The 16838-nt window shown below is 32.4% G+C and overlaps 1 protein-coding gene across 1 annotated transcript in view; it reads left to right on the plus strand.

Moving 5' to 3' along the window:
• The window catches only part of BRIP1 (BRCA1 interacting DNA helicase 1), a 172967-nt gene that overhangs the window by 74424 nt on the left and 81705 nt on the right, over positions 1 to 16838 (plus strand). Inside the window, 4 exon segments of the mRNA XM_088027330.1 lie at positions 2238 to 2392; positions 4992 to 5157; positions 5267 to 5407; positions 8781 to 8942. Of these exon segments, the coding sequence (XP_087883456.1) occupies positions 2238 to 2392; positions 4992 to 5157; positions 5267 to 5407; positions 8781 to 8942 (624 nt within the window).

Below are 16838 nucleotides of genomic sequence, written 5' to 3' on the forward strand. Positions count from 1 at the left end.
TGGCACTTGAAATGTGGGTTGTTGCCAGCTTTCCCAGAATAAGAAACAATTCTGTTATGAACATCCTTGAAAATATATCTTTGTATATTTCGCTCTTTCCTTTATGTATTCTAAATACTAATTCTTTGTTGCTTATTGCATTGCATATATATTCTTGTGTTTTGTGGCTTATTTATGGAGTATTTTTCTGAAAGTTTATTTTAGTGCATTCAAAGTTATTAGTGTTTTTTCTTTTATGAATTGTATTTGAGTTTAAGCAGTCTTTCCTTATCTTGTGCTATATTTTCTAAAAGTGTTATTTTTTCTTAATAAAATCAGCTGAAGATTCATTTTTGTTTACATTGTGAGGTTGGGAATCCATTTTATTTCCTGCATGGATCATTTTCTCAGCATCATTTACTAAATAGTTCATTTCTTTCTGATTTGTAATGACACTTCTGCCACATACCTGATTTTCATTTATTTTTGAATTTTTGGACTTTGTTCTGTGACCTAAACTCATATTTTTTAATTACTCTAGCATTAGAAAAATGCTGATATATGGTAGTGCATATCTCCTTACTTTGTTCTTTTCCTTTGGGATGATCTTGGCTGAATTTTAGAATTAGCTTGTAAATTTCCATGAAAAATTCTGTTGGAATTTTGGTTGGAATTTCACTGAATTTAGGAAGAATTGATGTATTTATAATACAGGAGTTTTCCCATTCACAAACAAGATGTATAAAGTTCTTCATTTATTATATCCTATATCTGTTAATAAAATTTTATGATTTTATTTTTAAAAGTCTTAGGTGTTTTGGATAGATTTATTCCTAAGTAAGTTAAAGTTTCTGTTTCTTTTTCAAATGGTACCTTTAAAAAATTGCATTTTCTAGTTGTTATTGCTGTATAAAAACGGTAGTGGATTTTTATTTATCTTGTAACCAACCACTTTGCTGAACTATCTTATAGCTTTGTCTATGGATTCTTAAATTTTCTGTGTAATTATACTGTTTATAAGTAATGACTATTTTCTTTCTTTCCACCTCCATCACATTCTGTTTATTTCTTTGTTAGCTTAAACTTCCAGTGCATTGTTTATCACAGGCAGTGAAACAGGCATCCTGGTCTTATTGCTACTTAAAAGAGACTATATTACTAGTCTTGCATCATTTAGTAATGTCTGTTGTTTTAAAATTCTTTATTTTTTTATTAACAGCTTGACTGAAATAATCACATGCCATAAAATTTACCCTCTTAAAGTATACAATTCTGTAGTTTTTAGTGTAGTCACAGAATTATGCAACTGTCACTGCTATCTGACTTCAGAATATTTATTAAAACTTATGAGCCACATGAAAACAAATGAGCCAGTTAGTATACATTTTGTATTTAGCATGTATTGTTTCCTTGAGTCATTTAAAACTTTTTACTTGTCATACAGTCATATTATTCTCATCATTGGAATACTACCTGGAAGTAATTCAGGCATTTAGGTGGCATATCAACCCTTGTAAGCTCTTTGGAAAAACCATTTGTTGCATTTTTATTTAGTCCTTTTTACTGTTTTTTGTTTGTTTTTTAAAAGTAAGCTCCATGCCCAACATAGGGCTTGAACTCACAACCTTGAGATCAAAGGTTGCAGGCTGTACCAACTGAGGAGCCAGCCAGGCGTGCCTAGTTCATTACTTTTGAAGGACACTAAATGATACCCTGATTGCCTGAAGAAGTAATGAACCTCCTAAATGTATAACTTACTGTTAAAGTGTCTTTGATTCTGAAGAGAATTTGGGAATATATGGGAATTTGTCTATCTATCTATCTATCTATCTATCATTTTTAACAAGTGATAATTTATTAAAAAGGTTGATTTAAGCATAAACACTAGGAAAAAGTAAATAAAAAGTAAATGTTACAAAAGAAAGGAAGTATAGTATACTATATATGGGTTAGCTCTAACAAGGTATATATAATTACAATTTTGTTAAAAATAAATATTGATTTAGTAAAAATTATGATATAACTATTGTGAGAATGGGTAAGTAAAATGTATGTTTGGTGGTTTAAGAGACTTAAAGATGTACTTTTGTGTAGGGTGCTAGGGACTATGTGGGAATTTAAAACATAGCTCTTGTATATTAATAGTGTTTGCCTAAAATTTCAGTGTATATTTCATTTGGGTTTTATAATTTTAAGAAGTTTGTTTTCCTCTTCTTCCCATTTCCTGCAATGTACTTAATAATGGTAATTTCTTATAGGGACATTTTTCTGCTGTCCTTCAAAAAGAAGAAAAAGTCTTACCAATGCATGGTAAAGAGGAGGCAAGAGTAGTACCGATTATTAGTGCTTCAACTCAAATAATGCTCAAAGGACTTTTTATGGTGTTTGACTATCTTTTTAGGCAAAATAGCAGGTTAGTAAATATACATGATTTGTCTTTTCCCTCTTAAAAATATTAGTTTTATTGGATGCTAGTATGTGTTTAAGTTGTGTGAGTACCTAGGTTCATTGTAAAGAAGTGGTATAAATATTGTTCTTACTTGTTGGTACAGACTTAGATCAATTGAAATAGTCTTTATTAATGAAAATGAGTATTGAAATAAAAAAGTAGATATATTTTAAATACATTTTATTAGTTGATGCAGTATTAAATTTGTAAAAATTTATTTTTATAATTTATATTGTGTAATTTATACAACGTATTATACATTATAATTATACATTAAATTGTATATGACTGAACTTAAACATTTAGGTTTTAAGGACAGTTTTAGATATGTTTCTTCCAGTGTCAGAAAGTCTCTTATTGCATAAAGCCTCTATTTAGTGAAACGTGGAAAATGAGAAACAGTTAACTCCCCTCACTCAATCCCTTATTAAATTATAGTACTATCTGGTTCCAATTTTTTTATGGTAAAACATACATACATAACATAAAATTTACTCTTTTTAACCATTTTGTACATTTAGTAGCATTAAGTATATTCATATCACTACTATCCATTCCCAGAACTTTTTCAGGAGCTCTATACCCATGAAACAATAGTTCCCACTTCCCTCTTCTCACAATCTCTGGTAACCTCTTTTCTTTCATCTCCATGGATTTGCCCCTTTTAGGTATCTCCTATAAAGTGGAATCATATAATATTTGTTCTTTTGCATCTGGCTTATTTAACTTAGTATAATGTTTTCAAGGTTTATCCATGTTGTAATATATATCAGAATGCCATTCTGTTTTATGGCCGAATATTATCAGATTCCATTGTATGTATATACGATAGTTTGTTTATCCTTTGTTATGTTGATGGACGTTTGAATTATTTTCACCTTTTGTCTATTGTGAATAATGCTACAGTGTACATTGATATACAAGTATCTGTTTGAGGGGCGCCTGGGTGGCTCAGTCATTAAGCGTCTGCCTTCGGCTCAGGTCATGATCCCAGGGTCCTGGGATCGAGCCCTGCATCAGGCTCCCTCCTTGGCGGGAAGCCTGCTCTCCCTCTCCCACTCCCGCTGCTTGTGTTCCTGCTCTCGCTGTCTCTGTCTCTGTCAAATAAATAAAATCCTTTAAAAAAAAAAACAAAAACACAAATATCTGTTTGAGTCCCTGCTTTCAATTCCTCCATGTAAATACCTGGAGTGTGGAACTTCAGGGTCATATGGTAATTCTGTATTTAACTTTTTGAGGAATCAACATACTATTTTCCCATTTTAAATTCCCATAGTTATGCACAACATTTCTAGTTGCTTGACATCCTTGCCAGTACTTGTTGTTTCTCACTTTTGGGATAATAGCTATCCTAATGGGTATAAAGTGGTATTTGCTTATAGTTTTTATTTACTCCATCCTCCACTAATGGCTAATGATGTTGAGCATCTTTTCATGTTCTTATTGTCCATTTGCATGTCTTCATTGGAGTAATGTCTATTCACGTCCTATGCTCATTTTTGAATTGGGTTGTTTTTTGTTGTTGAGTTGTAAAAGTTGCCTATATATTCTGCATATTAATCCTATATCAGATGTATGTTTTACACATATATTCCATTCTGTGGGTTGTCTTCTCACTCTCTGATAGTGTCCTTGGATGCACAAAAGTTTTTTAATTTTGATGAAGTCCAGTTTATTTTTTCTTTGTTGCTTGTGCTTTTGGTATATACAAGAAATATGGCCAAATCTGGTATCATTAGGATTTTCCCCTATGTTTTCCTCTAACTGTATATTTATAGTTTATAGCTCTCAGTACTTTTATAAAATTCTCTCCAAGGATTGTAGGGTAATCCTTGAACTTTGAGATCTGATCTCTCTAGGGGTGAAGTTAACAGTCAATATTATTATGAGGACATGGTGGAGACTACCATATTTTATTCTCTTTAAGCTGAAGTGTGCATAGCCTTTTTTTTATGTGTGTGTGCATAGCCTCTTATTGAAAGAAATTATAAGTTGGATGGGATCACAGAGATCAATACCTTCATTAAAAGTTAATGAAGACTGAAACCCATATTTTAAAGGAACTTAAAATTTATAATTCGTTTTCTAAACTTTTAAAACTTTCAGTAAAAATTCTTTCCATTTTCTCGTATAATAAAAAAGTATAATGCACTGTTTAGCTTCTTTAAGGAAAACTGTTACTATTTTGTGACTGATAATGTAACACAGAGTGCAAAGAGCTCTAGACTAGGAGTTAGGAGACCTGGATTTTAATTCTAGTTTTGCCATGATTTATATATTGTTCGAACATAGGGATGGGAAATGGTAAGGGATGGATATTTAGATAATATCTAACCTCTGTAAGAGGAAGTTGATTGTAAGATTTAATGGCTCATTTTCTATCAGAATTACTGAATTTAATTAGCAGTGGGGGGTGTTGGTGGGGAAGATGGTATCTTTGAGTGGGAAGATACCAGGACTCTCGATTTAGTTTTAGTTTAATCAGTTTTTATATTGTATGTAGCTGGGACATTATGTGTTTCATAAAGTTTTGCCATTTAATTAACATTTAATTTTCATCCAGATTTGCCGATGATTATAAAGTTGCTATTCAACAGACTTATTCTTGGATAAATCAGATTGATACTTCAGATAAAAATGGATTCTTTGCTCTGGCAAAAAATAAGAAACGTTCAAGACAGAAAATTGCAGTTCATGTGCTAAACTTTTGGTGCTTAAATCCAGCTGTGGTAAGTCTGTCATGTTGTAAATGAAAATTCTGTCATCTTGCTCAATACCAACAATTAAATAAATATGTTTTACTCTTGTAAAGATGTATCTAATATTGTTTCCTTTTAGGCCTTTTCAGATATTAATGGCAAAGTTTGGACAATTGTTTTGACATCTGGGACATTATCACCAATGAAATCCTTTTCATCAGAACTTGGTGTTACATTCACTGTCCAACTGGAGGCTAATCATGTCATTAATAACTCACAGGTTAGTATGTTTTTTGAAGGCTCTCAGTCTTTTTACCTCAATATAATTTTATATGAAGAAAATTAGAAGGTACCTGAAATACTAACAGATCCTGATAGGAAATTCAGCATTTTAGCTTTAGAATAAAAGAAAAATCTGTCAGCTGTTTGGTAGTGTCAACAAAAGGAAATACTGATAAATAGCATTCCTTCAGTTCATTGAGTAAAAATATACACTTTAGATGCAAAGTTTATATTGCAGTTTCTTCATTTAAGTATGTTTTAGGTTTTTAAAAATGAGAATTAAAAACAAAACAAAAATTTAATGTCTTTACCATAGTTCCTATTGCATAATTATTTGTTCATGTGTTTCTCTTTTCCAACAGACAGTAGTATATCGTTATTCTTTTTATGTCCCCGTTCTTCCAGTGCACCTGGATTAATACTGGGCATTAGTTAATTAGCAAGGGTTCAGCATGTGTTTGAATATCTGAAACGAATTAAAAGTACTCTCATGGGCGCCTGGATGGCTCAGTTGGTTAAGCGACTGCCTTCGGTTCAGGTCATGATCCTGGAGTCCCGGGATCGGGTCCTGCATCAGGCTCCCTGCTCAGTGGGAAGCCTGCTTCTCTCTCTGCTGCTCCCCCTGCATGTGTGTGCGTGCTCTCTCTCTCTCTCTCTGACAAATAAATAAAATCTTTTAAAAAAATAAAAGTACTCTCATGAGTCCTATAATTTAAGTTTTTAATGTTTTATAATAATACCATATAAATGTTATTTAATTTCCTAGGAACATTTGAATTGTCATTTGTCATTCTACCTTCTGCTTCTTTTTATGAAGTAATTTAAAGTGGCTAGCTACATACTTAGCATCACCTGTGCACCTAACACAGTTCTAGTTCTTTATAAAACTGTTTTCTTTTTTTTTTTAAGATTTTATTTATTTATTTGAGAGAGAGCATGAGTGGGGGAAGGGGCAGAGGGAGAGGGAGAGGGACAAGCTGACTCCCTACTGAGCACAGAGCCTGATGCTGGGCTTGATTCCAGGACCCTGAGATCATGACCTGAGCTGAAGTCAGATGCTCAACTGACTGGGCCACCCAGGCACCCCATAAAGCTGTTGTTTTCAACCAAGGTGTATGTGTAGGGACATTTTTAGTTTTCACAATTACTTGGGAGGAACTACTGATATTTAGTAGGTGGGGGCCTTGAATATTAAGCTCCCGTATAACTTAAGAATTGTGCTTTCTCTAGTGCCAGAGTGCTCCTGTTTAGAGACATTGCTATAAACAATAGTAAAGGAAAAATATATGTTCCACATTTTTAAAAAGTTTTTATTTAAATTCCATTTAGTTAACATACAGTGTAATATTTGTTTCAGGTGTACAATTTAGTGATTCAGGACTTAATAGAATACCTGGTGCTCACCACAAGTGCACTCTATGTTCTGTAGTTTGTTTTTTTTTTTAAGATTTTATTTATTCATTTGAGACACAGAGATACAGAGAGAGAGAGAGAGAAAGCATGAGCAGGGAGAGAGGCAGAGGGAGAGGGAGAAGCAAGCTCCTCGCTGAGCCAGGAACCCGATGCGGGGCTTGATCCCAGGACTCTGGGATCATGACCTGAGCCGAAGGCAGACGCTTAACCATCTGAGCTACCCAGGCGCCTATGTGTTCTGTAGTTTTAAGTTACCTTTTTTAGAGGTTCAAATAAATATGGGAAGTTATTAATAAATTTAACATATTTTCTCATAAGAATGTTGTTATGAACTCTATATTCTCAGTCTAGTACACAAAAGCCCATTTAACCTGTAATGTCAATGGATTATAATAGTAAAAATGCTAATTCTTCAGTTGAATTCTATTTCAATATTTGCCCCCAACTTTAAAAATTTATTTTTTATTGTGAAGTGTTTTATTATCTTTTTAACATCTGTGAGCTCTGTAGTTGTGTTCTTATCCCTACCTGATATTGTCAATTTGTATTTTCTGGTTTTGTGTTTTTTTTATCAGTGTCGGTTTGAGTTTATTGCTTTTATTAATCTTTTTAAAGAGTAAACTCTTGGCTTTTGAGTTTTTCTGTTATAAAAAAATATTTTTATTTTTATTTATTTTAGAGAGGGAAGGGGGAGGAGCAGAGGGAAAGGAAGAGAGAGAATCCCAAGCAGGCTTCCACACACCAGTGCGGAGCCCTATGTGAAGCTTGCCTTGGGGATTTTTTCCCTCTCTCTCTGCCTCTCCGCCCCCACCTTTCTTAAATAAATAATCGTTTAAAAAAAGAACAAGTACATAATCCTACATAACTACAATACCATGATCATACCCAAGAAATGTAATATTGGTACAATAGTGTCAATATTTATATTTTTCCAGTTATTTCCAAAATTGGAAATAACTGGAGAAATATAATGTCTTTATCCTTTTTATTTTTATTCTTGATCCAAGATCCAATCAAGTATTACATGTTACACTTGACTTTCATATTTCTAGTCTTAAAACTTTTTTTTGACTTTTTTTTCTCTTTGTTTGTCTTTCATGACATTTTTATAGAATTTGAGTCACCAGTTATCTTGAGGAATGTCTTATAATCTGGATTTTATATGGTTGTTTCTTCTTGATAGATTCAGGTTAAAAGGTTTGGTAACATTACTATATAGGTGATATTGTTACTTTCCATTGCCTCATGTCAGGAAACACTTAATATCAGTTTGTCTTATTACTAGTTAATCATTTAGTTAAAAGTTGGTTAAATTGGTGTCCATCAGATGTCATCTTGGAAAATATACCTCAATCTCATATATCATTTGAAAATATAGGGCTATTACATTTTTCAACAATCTGAAGTCTTTATTGTCTTAAGATGACTAATAAAGTTTTTTCTTTCTCTTAGTCAAATTAACTATACTAAAACTAGGTCTTTATGAATGTAGAGCAGTTGCAAATAACTAAAATTTGGTGGGTCTGATATTTTAGGACTATAGATCTTTGACCATCAGTGAATTTGTAAATTTGTTAAGTATATTCATATTGAATGTACTTAGCTGTTGTCATAGTTGAGTCTCAGAGGCTTATCTACAGCAGATTGTATAAGCCTTCATCTCTAAGAGTTTGGAATCATTTCTGATTTACTCATTTCATTTGTTCGCATCCCACAAAATTTTACTACATGTTTAATTTTGCAAAGCTGTTGGTCTGCTTAAAGTAAAATTTCTATAAATTAGATTTATATATAATTAATTAATGATAATAGAAAAACACCACCAATTTAAAAATAAATTTCCTCTAAACTTGTTGCTTCGTCTTCTTTTGACATACATATAATTAAAGTTCTCAACTAAATGCTAATTTGCCTGTGTAGTTTAGGCATGACTCTAATATGACATATTTATATTCTAGGTTTGGGTGGGCACCATTGGGTCAGGCCCCAAGGGTCGTAATCTCTGTGCTACCTTCCAGCACACAGAAACATTTGAGTTCCAGGATGAAGTAGGCGAACTTTTGTTGTCTGTGTGTCAGACTGTGAGCCAAGGAATTTTGTGTTTCTTGCCATCTTACAAGGTAAGACAATATTTGTTGTTTCTTTTGCCTTTAAAGAATCACATGGGATTACCGTGATAAGCTTCCAGAGTTCAGATGCAACAGAGGAATTACAGTTTTCTAAACATCATATATAATTCTACTTATTTATTGATTAAGATATTGATTGTTCAATCACTGTTTTACTTGAAACTATAAGAGATTAAAAGTCTTCAAGCAATGTTATATAAGGACTGTTAATATGTACGTTATTTTTATTCTTGGGGACAGCTTGATTTTTTTCATAGTTGAAGGAAAACATTCTTCACTTTCATAAATTACACTTTTGAATGTTTCGTTAATCTGAATCTAAAGTCGGACTTCCTTTGTTACTCATCTTTTTTACTTCATGTATTTGGCTAGATATTTTTCTTGCTTTTAAAGTCATTCTGATTTTTAATATTTTCTTGTGTAAAATTGAGTTATATAGTGTATTTTAGTCCTAATATTCAAAGCATTAAAACCACATATAATTCCTGAGAGTAAAATCGTACTTTATCAAAACCCAAGCTAAATTCCAATGTAGAGAAGTGGTATTCCCTTTTCTTTTCTCATAGGAAATTATATATGTAGCATAAATAAGTAATATATTTGAATGGTAATACTGATAACTTTTGGCTCTTCTATCTTTTCGTTTGTATACATACTGCTGTGTATGAATGTGTCCTCCAAAATTTCATATGTTGAAATCCTAACCCCTAAAGATGGTGCTCTTAGGAGTGGGGCCTTTGGGAGATGCTTAAGTCATGAGGTCAGAATTGTTATGAATAGGATTAATGTTTGTAAAAGAGGACCTGAGAGAAACCTTGCCTCTTCCACCATGTGAGGACATAGAGAAAAGGTGCCAGCTATGAACCAGGAAGAGGGCCCTCATCAGATGGGACCACGCTGGTGCCTGATCTGATCTTGGATTTTCCAGCCTCCAGGACTGTATGCGATAAATTTCTTATGTTTAAAAGCTGTCCAGCTCGAGGTATTTTGTTATAGCAGCCCGAAGGGGGATGAAGACGTACTTTGTTAGCAGAGACAGTAAGTTAGTCTTCCTATAGATAAATTGAAAGAATTGCTTTCAGAAGAAATTTAATCAGATAGGTTTTTTTTTTCACAAGAACATCTGAAAATAAAATGGACATAAACATCTTAAAAATTCTTAATAAAAAGCATTATTTATCCCAGAATGTGTACATTTACACCAAACAGCTATGTTAAGGAAAACTAATAATTAAGCTTGGAACCAAAGAAAAGTAAAATCTCAGTCACAATCCCAGAAAGTGAGCCAGCAATGTCCAGTTGAGTAAATGAAAAATTTCATATTCTGCTAAGCTTCAAAGACATGGTAAGAATGATTCTTTATATGCTAGGAAGCAATCTGGTATGTTTTTTTTTTTTTCTGTTTTTTGTGTATATAGAGGAAAACCAAATCTAATATAAAGTTATTAAAATTGACAATAATATAATTGCCATTGAAAAAGTTACAGTGAAAAAACAGACTGTTGAATAATGTACCATGTCTTTTGGTACCAGTTTTCTCAAATAGTAAAATTTTCGTTAGCCAGTCTCAGTAGTTTAAAAATATATTCTAATTCTTAATAAATTTAGGTAAAATATATCACTTGGTAGAAGAAAAGTAACTACTCTAAATGTAGAAGTAATGTTACCTCCTAAATTTAATTTCTGGAATAAATTTAGCACAGTATTAATTTTATAGTTACTGAAACTGATGATTGATTATTGGGTGACTACAGAGACAAACATTTAACTATACTTTTTAGCAGATTTATAAATTGGCATAACAAATGGATTATTTTTCTTCTACCTTTTCAACTAAAAAGGAATGGGAAGATACAGAAAATAATCTTTCAAAAGTATTTTGTTTCAGTTTTAGTTTATTTATTTTATTAAGAGTGGGATTGATAGTTCTCTGGGTTTTTTTTTTTTTAAAGATTTAATTTATTTGAGAGAGAGGGAGAATGAGAGATAGAGAGCATGAGAGGGAAGAGGGTCAGAGGGAGAAGCAGACTCCCTGCTGAGCAGGGAGCCTGATGCGGGACTCGATCCCGGGACTCCAGGATCATGACCTGAGCTGAAGGCAGTTGCTTAACCAACTGAGCCACTCAGGCGCCCATCTCTGGGGGTTTTGCTTATTTCTTATTTTCTAATTTATTGTCTTTATACTGTATTTATTTTCTTTATTGATTTGTATGGACTTTTAATAGATCACGTGGATATTAATTCTCTATAAAACATATCAAAAAATTACCCAGTTTTTCATTTTTGAATTATTATAATTTTTTAGGCTTTAAAAATTTAATTTGTTATCAATTCTTATACATAATTAAATAATACAAAATGATTATAATGACAAACATTGGTCCCCTGTCTCATTTCTCACTTTTCAGTTCTATACCTCAGAGGCTTCTCAAATCTTTGACCTATTCCTCTGATATTTATTATTTCTTTTTTAAAAATTGTGGTGAAACATGCATAACATAAAATTTATCATTTTAACCATATATTCACAATTTATGCAACCATAAACACTGTCCGTTTCTACAACTTTTGCATCATCCCAAACAGGAAATCTCTGACTATGAAATAGTAGCTCCCCAGATCCCCTCCCTGGTAATTTCTATTCTACTTTCTGTCTGTAAGAATTTGTCTGTCCTAGGTACCTCATGTAAATGGAATCATACAATATTTGTCCCAATATTTGTTATCAGAATTTTATTTTTTTTGCATGTGGATACCCAGTTTTCCCAGCATCATTTGTTGAAAAGATTGTCTTTTCTCCATGGAATGGTCTTGGTACCCTTGTTGAAAACCCACTAACCACATATGCAAGGACTTATGTGTGGACTTTATTCTGTTTCCTTAGTATATAAATCTGTCCCTATGCCATTACTGTTTCAGTTACTTTAACTTTGCAATAAGTTTTAAAATCTGGAAGCGTAGGTCCTCTAATTTTGTTCTTTTTCAAGATTGTTTTGGCTATTTGGAGTTCCTCAGGATTCCTAATGCATTTTAGGATGGATTTTTTTCTTTTTCTGCAAAAGAATGCTCTTGGGATTTTCATAGGGATTGCATTGAATCTGTTCTGGTAGTATTTCTAATAATATTCTTCCAACCTATGAACATGGGATGTCTTTCCATTTATTTATGTCTTCTTTAATTGTTTTCAGCAATGTTTAGTAGTTTCAGGGTACAACTATTTAACCTTCTTGTTTAAATTTATTTCTAAGTATTTTTTTAATGCTGTTGCAAATGGATTGTTTTCTTAACTTCCTTTTCCAGTTGTTTGTTGCTGCTGTATGGAAAGGGAATTGATTTTTCTGTATTGATTTTGTATCCTGAAACTTCTGAATTTATTTGCTTTATATTTGGTGGGGGTGGGTGGTGGGAAATCTTTCACTTTCTATTTAATAAAGATCATGTCATCTGCAGACAGAGATCATTTTAGTTCTTCCTTTCCAATTTGGATGTCTTTTATTTCCTTTTTTTGCCTCATTATTCTGGCTAAGAACTTAAACTACTATGTTGAATAGAAGTGGTACAAACTGGCATCCCTGACTTGTTCCATTGAGTGTGATGTTAGCTGTGGGTTTTCCATATATTGCTTTATAATGTTGAAGAAGTTTCCTTCTATTTCTAGTTTATTGACTGTTTTTTGTCATTGATGCTTTTTCTGTATCAATTTAGAATAATCATGTGTTTTTTGGTCCTTCATTCTATTAATGCTCTGTATTACAGTGATTTTTTTTTTTAAGATTTTATTTATTTATCTGACAGAGAGCTATAGCGAGAGAGGGAACACAAGCAGGGGGAGTGGGAGAAGGAGAAGCAGGCCTCCCGCGGATCAGGGAGCCTGATGCGGGGCTTGATGACCTGGGATCATGACCTGAGCCGAAGGCAGACGCTTAACAACTGAGTTACCCAGGCTCCCCACGTTGATTTTCATATGATGAACCATTCTTTAATTTTGGGAATAAATCCCACTTGGTCATGGTTTATAATCTTTTCAGTATGTTGCTGAATTTGGTTTGCTTATATTTGTTGAAGATTCTTGCATCAATATTTGTAAGAGATATTTGTAGTTTCTTTTGCTTCTGTCTTTGTCTTTGCTCTTAGGATAATACTAGGCTCATAAAATAAGTTAGTAAATATTCTGTACTCTTCAGTTTTTTGGAAGAGTTTGAGTAGGATTGGTGTTAATTCATCTTTAAGTGATTTGTAATATTCACCAGTGAAGCCACTAGATTCAGGGATTTTCTTTGTTGGAAGGGTTTTGATTACTGATTCAATCTCCTTACTAGTTTTAAGTCTATTCAGATTTTCTATTTCTTAATGATTCAGTATTTGTAGATTGTGTGTTCTTCAAATTTGCCCATTTTATCTAGGTTATCCAGTTCGGTGGCATACAGTTGTTTATAATATTCTTTTATAATCCTCGTTTCTGTAAAATTGGTAGTGATGTCCCCTCTTTCTTTTGTGGTTTTAGTAATTTGAGTCTTTTTTTCCCCCCAAAGTCAATCTAGCTAAATGTTTGTAAATTTTATTGATCTTTTCAAAGAACCAACTTTTGATTTTATTGATTTTCTCTACTGTTTTCTATTCTCTAATTTATCTCTTCTATAATCTTTATTATTTCCTTCTCTCTGCTAGTTTTGGATTTAGTATGCTCTTATTTTTCTAGTTCCCGAATGCATAAAATTAGATTACCAATTTGAGATCTTTTTATAAGTGTGTCATTAAAGCTATAAATTTCCCTCTTAGCACTGCTTTCTTTGCATCCTATAAGTTTTGGTATGTTGTGTTTTCATTTTCATATTTCTCAAGGTATTTTCTAATTTCTCTTGTGATTTCTTCTTTGACCTATTTGTTGTTTAAAATATGTGTTGTTTAATTTCCTTATATTTGTGAGTTTTCTAGTTTTCCTTCTTTTATTGTTAGAAATTCTAGTTTTATTCTATTGTGACCAGAAAAGATATTATGTATGATTACAGTCTTTCTAAATTTATTAAGACTTGTGTTGTGGACTAACATGGTCTCTCTGGGAAATTGTTCCGTGTCCATTTTGGAAAAATGTGTATTGTCTGTTGTGATTGAAATTTTATAAATGCCTATTAGGTCCAACAGGCTTACAGTGTTGTTCCAGTTATCTGTTTCCTTTCTTATCTCTATCCAACTTCTAGTCATTATTGAAAGTGGGTAACTGATATCTCCAACTATTGTATAGTTTATCTTTTCTCCCTTCAATTCTGCCATTGTTTGCTTAATAGATTTTGGGTCTCCGATTTTGGTGCATGTGTTTACAGTTGTTAGATGTTTTTCATGAAATGACCTTTTTATCATCAATACCTGGTATCCTTTGGCCCTTGTAACAGTTTTTGACTTAAAGTCTATTCTGTCTGATATTAGTTATGGCACCCTACCTCTCTTTTGATTACCATTTGTGTGGAATAGCTTTTCCATCCTTTCACTTTCAGCCTTCATGTCTTTAGATCTAAAGTGAATCTCTTGTAGTCAATATATAGTTGAACCATCTTTTTAAGTCCATTTTGCCATTTATTTGTTTTCTGTATGTTTTACAAAACTTCTATGTTCCTCATTTTCTCCATCACCACCTCTTTTTTGTTTAGTTGATTTCTTATAGTTATACATTTTGCTTTCTTGTTTTGTGTATATTTTATAGATACTTTCTTTGTGCTTACAATGTGGATTACCTATTAGCATCCTAAAGTTGTAACTATCTGATTTGAATTGTTATCAACTTCATTTATGTACAAAAACTTCACATTTAAACAGCTCCATCTCTCCTTTGTTTTATTGATGTCACAGAGTGCTCCTTTATACATTGTGTCCAACAACAAAAATTTATACTAAATTTTTATGCATTTACCTTTTAAATCCTGTAGAAAATTAAAAATAGAGTCACAAACCAAAATTACAAGAATAGTGGCTTTATCTTTTTTCATGTTTTTACCTTTACTAGAGATCTTTATATCATTATACCATTTGAAGTTACTGTTTTATATCCATTCATTTCAAAAGGCCTAATAAACTCTTTCATCTTTTGTTTATTTGATATGTCATAACTTCTCCCTCGTTTTTGAAGGACAGTTTTGCCAGATATAGAATTCCTGGCTGATAGTTTTTTCTTTAGCAGAGGCCACTGCTTTCTGGCCTCTCATAAGAGTTTTCTGATGAGAACTGAGCTTATGATCTTATTTAGAATCCTTTGGTGAGATGAGTTGCTTCTCTCTTGCATCTTTTTATTCATTTATTTATTTATTTTGCTCTTCATCTTTTGACAATTTAATTATAAAGTATCTTTGTATAGGTCACTTTGGATTTATTCTGATTGAACTCGTTAGGTTTCATGGATTTGTAGATTCATTTCTTCCATTACATTTGGGAAAATTTCGGCCATTATTTCATGAAATATTTGAATTGAGACATAAGGGAAATACAAAACATCACAATTTATATAGTAGAGCTAAAGTTATACTTAGAGGTAAATTCATAGCTTTTAATGCTTATTAGAAAAAAGAGAAAGGTCTTAAAATCATAATCTGAATTTCTGAGGAAAATAAACACAGACTAAATAGAGGAAAGGAAATAATGAAGGACAAAAATCTAAAATAGAAAACCAAGAAATAATAGAAACAAATCAATGAAACCAAGAGCTGTAGGGGCGCCTGGGTGGCTCAGTCGTTGAGCATCTGCCTTCGGCTCAGGTCATGATCCCAGGATCCTGGGATCGAGCCCCGCATTGGACTCCCTGCTCGGCAGGAAGCCTGCTTCTCCCTCTCCCACTCCTCCTGCTTGTGTTCCCTCTCTCGCTGTCTCTCTCTCTGTCAAATAAATATATAAAATCTTTAAAAAAAAATGACAGTTTTAACATGGTTTCATAGTAAAGGTATATATTAAAGATTTTATTTATTTATTTGAGAGAGAGAATGAGAGAGAGAGAGAGCACATGAGAGGAGGGAGGGTTGGAGGGAGAAGCAGACTCCCTGCTGAGCAGGGAGCCCAATGCGGGACTTGATCCTGGAACTCCAGGATCATGACCTGAGCCGAAGGCAGTCGCTTAACCAACTGAGCCACCCAGGCGCCCTAAAGGTATAATTTCTAAATAAATGAAAATTTAAGTAAAATTAAAAAAGCATTGGTTTTATTATGATAAAGATTACATACTTAAATGTTACCTTGGTATAGAGTTTTTATGTCATATAATTATGCTATATGGATCTAAAAAGATACACAATATGTGGGTTACAGGTTTTTTTTTTCTATGTAGAATGTATCATAATAAAAAATCATTCATCATGAAGCATATGAACTTAAAGACATGAAATGTTTTGAAAATTTGAGAGCAATTACTTCTTCACAATTAAAAAAAAGTATGTTTAAAACAGAGAAGGTTCTGAAGAATCAATATTCTAGCACAGAGGAGAAAAGTTTTCTTTATTCATAATTTTCAGCTAATTCTTATTATAATTAATTACCAATTGATTCCTATTATAATTTTTCAAAATCTTGAATTTTTGAAAATTCAGAAGCATAATTATTTTTTCTTTCTTTAACATTTTTTCTTAATATGAAGTTGGTTTCCTTCCTTTTTGTTTTTATAAAAAACTTTTTCTTCGAGATATAATTAACATACCATATGATTCACCCTTTTAAAGTATAGAATTCAGTAGTTTTGAGCATTTTTACAAAGTTGTACAGCCATCACCACTAATGGTCTAATTCCAGAACATTTTCTTCACTTCAAAAAGAAACCTCTTATCCAGTAGTAGTCAATTCCCATTCTTACCTCCCCTTACTCCTAGTAACCACTACTCTTTGTGTTTTTGTGGATTTGCCTTTCCTGGACAT

The sequence above is a fragment of the Eumetopias jubatus genome, unplaced genomic scaffold (assembly GCF_037043125.1).
Source record: "Eumetopias jubatus isolate StellerSeaLion01/CBP00866 unplaced genomic scaffold, mEumJub1_p1.0 scaffold_10, whole genome shotgun sequence".
NCBI classification, from domain to species: domain Eukaryota; kingdom Metazoa; phylum Chordata; class Mammalia; order Carnivora; family Otariidae; genus Eumetopias; species Eumetopias jubatus.